Source organism: Myotis davidii, unplaced genomic scaffold (genome assembly GCF_000327345.1).
Source record: "Myotis davidii unplaced genomic scaffold, ASM32734v1 scaffold198, whole genome shotgun sequence".
Classification (NCBI taxonomy): domain Eukaryota; kingdom Metazoa; phylum Chordata; class Mammalia; order Chiroptera; family Vespertilionidae; genus Myotis; species Myotis davidii.
This window is the reverse complement of record NW_006291485.1, coordinates 217,737-223,368: the sequence shown is the minus strand read 5'-3', so window position 1 is coordinate 223,368 and position 5,632 is coordinate 217,737. Positions and strand designations below refer to the sequence as shown.

General features: G+C 37.3%; 1 protein-coding gene and 1 long non-coding RNA gene across 8 annotated transcripts in view; one reads left to right on the top strand and one right to left on the bottom strand.

The window, feature by feature from the left end:
* Nucleotides 1-5,632, bottom strand: part of CCDC25 (coiled-coil domain containing 25) — a 44,948-nt gene that overhangs the window by 7,364 nt on the left and 31,952 nt on the right. For 5 of the 7 annotated variants that reach the window (XM_006764757.2, XM_015564604.1, XM_015564603.1 and 2 more), the window contains one exon: nucleotides 2,484-2,529. In XM_006764757.2, coding sequence (XP_006764820.1) covers nucleotides 2,484-2,529 — 46 coding nt within the window. Of the gene's footprint in view, nucleotides 1-1,441; nucleotides 1,560-2,483; nucleotides 2,530-5,632 lie in introns of those variants that run through there. The other 2 variants (XM_015564605.1, XM_015564600.1) reach the window with 2 other exon arrangements.
* LOC107183236 overlaps nucleotides 35-5,632 on the top strand; it is a 13,398-nt gene continuing 7,800 nt past the window's right edge. Inside the window, exon 1 of the long non-coding RNA XR_001514030.1 lies at nucleotides 35-45. This is a non-coding gene — a long non-coding RNA (uncharacterized LOC107183236). The remainder of the gene's footprint in view (nucleotides 46-5,632) is intronic.

The following is a 5,632-nucleotide window of genomic DNA, read 5'->3' as shown; positions in this document are numbered from 1 at the left end:
CTGGACAAAAATCGTGCACCTATGGATGAGGACAGTGGGTGGGGAGTGAGGGCGGAGGGTAGGGCGGGAACTGGGAGGAGGGGAGTTATGGGGGGAAAAAAGAGGAACAAATGTAATAATCTGAACAATAAAGATTTAATAAAAAAAAAAAAAAGAAAATGCATCATTCCCTATAAAGGCTGTGAGTTACATTTGCAAAGAGTTCCCATGTGTCTGCGAAACAGTATTTTAGGATTAGAGTAACTTTTAATATATATCTGAACTCCAAAACTTTATTAGGATAATATTTATATTTTAGACTCCCTTTAAGAGTCAATGTTTTTTTCAGTATAGCAAAATAGGTTTCGTGTTATCCACTTACAAGATGATGAGCACATACAATGTTAAAAGTAATTGTTATGGTTCCTGATACCAAACTTAGAATGGATAGAAAGAACTCATAGATTGAAGAGAACTAATCTAAATAGAAGAGCACAAACTCAAAATTGAAACCAACTTAAAAGTGGAAGACTTAATATTTGTATAAACTAAATTAAAAATTGTCTTAAATAAACACCAGCCTTTAACTGAAAACTGACTGACCATGTTGCCAAAAGGGATCATAAAAGGTCTATATCCCCTTAACAGAAGATGATTACAAGGAGAATTAAAGCTTAGTCTTTTGAAGTACAAGAAAAAGCTCTAAGAGTCCTTCAACTGCAAGAAATGATCAAAACCAGCACAAAACTTCCTTGGAAACTTGAATGTGATTCAAACCTGGAGCTCAGGAACAGGGGTAGCAAATAACAGATTAGTAATCCTTTGGTCTACAAATCTGATTTCCTAATCCTGGAACTTTTAACATCTGTTGATAATCAGATGCTATTTGTATATATAAGTACATACATTCATGTGTGTATGTGTTTATGTTTACTTCATAATTCCAGAACATCCAAACTTTAAAAATCCATAATGATGGGAATGAAAATGCCTAAAATCATAATATAAGTGAGATTTCTGCTGGAAAGTAGCCCCTGAATAGGAGAAACCTTCAATAAGCAACTCCACCACAAAAAAGACATTAGATTTGGGGGATGTTAAAGAATTCTGTTTAACTGTTAAACTACTTTTAACAGTTTTAAGAAATCTAACAATAGTTTCCAGAAGGGATTAACTATTTCTCATCTTCTGATACTGATACTGATACTTTGTGGGAAAATAGCAACGAAGGACTATATGAGTAAGAAATAATAATGACCATTTATATTTATAGAGTGACTAAGTCAAGGATGAACTTTCACATATGCACTTGTATAAATTTTAGAACAGCCTCATGAGGTAATATGTCTTCTTTTTATTGCCGATGGATACACCCTCAAAGAGGTTAAATAACCTTATTAGGCTTATTCAATTAGTAAATGACAGTTCACGTCTCTAAACTTCAAATTCAAGGCTCTATTTACTTACATAATGCTATTCTGGAATTTTTCAGGAATAAATTTTAAAGATACATCTCTGACTCATAAAGAAGCTTCATAAATTTAGTTCTTCTAGGAATAAAGATATTATTCCTATTACATCTAGAAGGATATGTAGATATGAACAAGATGTAAAATCCTATTAACAATTCCAATTCATGCACTAAATATAGTGTTTGATTAGATGATCTTTGAGGAACCTTCAATTCTGTTAATAACTTTCAAGTATTAAAGCAGTGCTGTTTAACAGTATTTTCTGTGATGATGGAAATGTTCTATTTCTGCGCTAATATGATGGTCCCTGGCCACATGTGGTCAATATGACTAAGAATCTGAGTTTTTAAATCAAATTAAATTTTAATTAACTTAAATTTAAACAGCCATATGCAATCATGCCTAGTGTACTGAAAAACACAAATCTAATGCACGTATTTGTAAACTATATTATAAACATTCAACATAGCAAATATATTCACTCAGTTTTATTTTGGGAACAACAATATGTCAGTAAATAACTAGGTGCCAAGGCTAGAAGATCCTTTCAGTACAATAATACAGACTACCATTTCTCTTTAATTCAGGTCTTGAGGAACATGAAAACAATCAATGTAGTCACTTACACAAATAAGATCTTAGAGTTAATACTTCTGTTTAATTTTTTAATCGAAGGTGATAATTTTGTTCTCAATTGTAATATAGAATGTACAGTCACATTCATATAGGACACTAATAAATAAAGGCACTCTTGCATGCCTGCAAGGAGGAAAGAGGGAAATGAATGAGAAAGCCCTGTAAGTACTAAGAGACCCACACTTCACAATGGACAAGGGATGACACAAGGTGCCCTACTCAAAAACAAACATATGAGGAAGTCCACAAGGAAGGAGAGGCAATGCCTAATAGAAGCCACCTGAGTGTTCTAGAGTTGTGCAACATGTGAGTCAATATTGGCCAGTAACTCAATTATTAATAACTCTTACTGAATTATTTCAAGGCACAACATTAGAGCAAATAACTTGAGCATACCTGATTTGAAGACATATTCTCAGCTTTCATTAGTGATGAATAGCTCCTGGAAGAAAAAACACAGTTAAAATAAGGTTAGCCAGCTGGCAAGAATTAAGTGAATATTACATGTATCTAGCACTGCTGAGGGTCTTTCAAAAACAAACAAACAAATATACAATCCCTGCCCTCAAGGAAACTACAATATAAAAAGGATAAATATCTACAAACAATAAGATGTACATAGCACCTTTATAGTTTACGAAGCACTCACTCCTACTCAATAACTGTGTGGAAGGTGGCATTATATAAATGAGGAAATTCACCTATAGCCAAGGGCAGATATGATTCATATATCCATATCCAACTCATGGTCTTCCCCACTATAAAAAATGACTGGTGCCCGGGTTGGTGTGGGTCAGTGGTTAGAACGTCAGCCCATGCACCTAAGGGCCTCAGGTTTGATTCCTGTCAAGGGCATGAAGCTGGCTGCAGGTTCAATCCTGAGCCCCGAATGGGGCATGTGCGGGGGCAACTAATCAATGTGTCTTTCTCACATTGACGTTTCTTTCTCTCTCTCTTCCTCCCTCCCTCCCTTCCACTCTCTCTCTAACAAAAAAAAAAAAAAAAAAAGGAAAAAGTATCCTGGGGTGAGGATTAACAAAGCAAAACAACAAAAAGAAATGGTTGAGTTCTTTTCCAGTATCTCCTACCTCAAAGAATGGCATTGCTATCCATATTCCATTCCACAAACCAGAAACCCTCCATTCCACAAACCAGAAATCCAGGAATCATTCTTTTTCCCTGTCTCTCCCCTAAATTCAATCTATCTTCATTCAAATCCTGCCATTTTATCTACAAAATTTCTTGTTCTTGGTCCACCTCTCTCTACCTCCACATCATCACCACAGTCCAAGGTGCCACTGTCTGTCACATGAACAACTCCAATGTGTCCTCACTGGCCAGCCACACCCACCTGGGTTCCCTTTCCAAGCAGATGAGCAAAGTCACCTTCCCAAAACACAAACCTATCACACTACCCTTTGCTTAATGACCTTACAAAACTCTTAGCATGAAGACAAACAAGGTCAATGAGGCCCCGCATGCACTGGTACCCTGATCCAGTGATCCCTCTTGCCAGATGCTCCAGACATTTGGGCCTACTTTTAGTCCTGTGTTTTGCCTTGCTTCCTCCCACACAGGGTCTTTGCATACATAGTTCCCTCTACTAAGAGCTCTCTTTCCATCCCACCCCTACGCCCACCCCCTTTAACCAGCAAACAGTCTTGATCTTAGCTCAAGAGTCACTGAAAAGGGAAGCTAATCTCAGTTACTTATTCATCTATTATACTGACTAATCATATGCAAAGCACTGGGTCACATATAAGGGGATACAAGGATGCATATAAGTGCTTCTCTAAAAGAGCTTATCATTAAAATGAAGAGCTATGGCACAGCGCATTATTTATAGAAGGCAGCAGTAGTGTCAGAGAGAAAAGGAGGTACAATTAGAGCAGTCAATTCCACATCAGACTATATCATCCTTTTAATCAATGGTCTCACCATTACCTCTTCCTACGTGTTGCCACTAAACTCATCATCCTTACAAGTCTACTTCTTACTAATATCCCAAGAATATTACAATATCAATTACAACATGAAATTTTGGACTTAACAAAGACTTTTATTCTTTTTCATTTCCCTAGGTACAACCATGACTCTGGCCTTGCCAACTTGTTCATCCTTGCCTAATAGGCAGCATGGTATAGTCGCAGTATGGACTTCAGAATTAAACTTGAGTTTGAACTCCTGCTTTGCCATTTATCAACTATAACCTCTCACATTTCACACATTACCCTCTTTGCTGAAGTAATCTTTGCCTCCAAACCAAGTTCATGTCAATGTTCAAACTGATGATACGTGTACCTGTGTGACTTGCCATTTTACCTGGGTCTTGCACTTTTGACTTTAATCACCTGAGCCGTAGGTTCCAATTCTCGTCTCCCAGACAGCCACTTTAAACATCTCTATCTCAGGTAGCCATATATCCTTTGTCTTTTCTGATCTGTTACTCACTTATTCTCTAGTAATTACATTATCCTGACTTGTTTATTTCAACATCCACAGGGTGAGCTTGATTCTGATATTAATAAACATTTGCCACAAAAGCCAAATAAGAGAATACAAAATTAAAATAGAACAGGTAAGCTTTCACTGGATGTAACCACTGAGGACTTATAAAAACTTTAGTATCATAACTTGTGGCCCAATATTTAGATTTTTGCAGCTTGAGCTCTGAAGCTGCTTACAAAGCATAACTTTGCCCTTCTGGGCTCCTACACTACCTGCAGAGCAAACAGTCCTCTATGCCGACTGTACTATTTGATAAATCATACTCTTTGTTGTTGTCAATAAAAAAAACCCACTCCCTATACTGTAACTGTGTGACCAAAAAAACCCCTTTTGTTCAACATGCCTGGGCTGAAACTAGCACGTTGAGAAACAATTGATCATATGTTGCCTGTCATTTTAACCACTGAGTCAAACTGGACCTTCGATGAAAAGTCCAGTTGCCCACACCACTCAGAAAATAAATGATGTACGTTTGTGGTCTTGTTTCCCCTAGCAAACCATCTCTTTAATCATCAGCTCCTTGCACCTGCTGCCTTCAAAAACCTGGCCCTATTTCTACTGCAGCCCCCTGCTTTTAGAGCATATTTTCAGTTCATATCAAGGGCTATGTTCCCTGGTTTCCAAATCACTCTCTGAATAAACGTTTTAATTTCTCAAAAAGGATTCTCTGGACTTCTGTTTATATCACAAATTCAACTATTCAGATGAAACAATATTCCTATGACACACTAAAGGGAGCCTTGGTTACTCTTGCCTAGCAAGTTAAGAAGTGACAGTATCTTCTGCAACAGGGGTGGGGAATATCCAGCCCCCAGGCCACATAAGGCCCGAGCCCTGCCAAGGCAGTAGGGGCGAATTAATGAAATGTTTGACCAAATATGGCAAGCTAATTTTTAAGCTGATAATTTTGTATGGCCTGCGAATGATGTTATAAATACCCAAATGGTCCTTGGAAGAAAAAGGTTCCCCACCCCTGCTCTACAAGTTTGGATGCTGCATCTGTACTAAGATAAGATTAGTATTTATCTTTACACTAG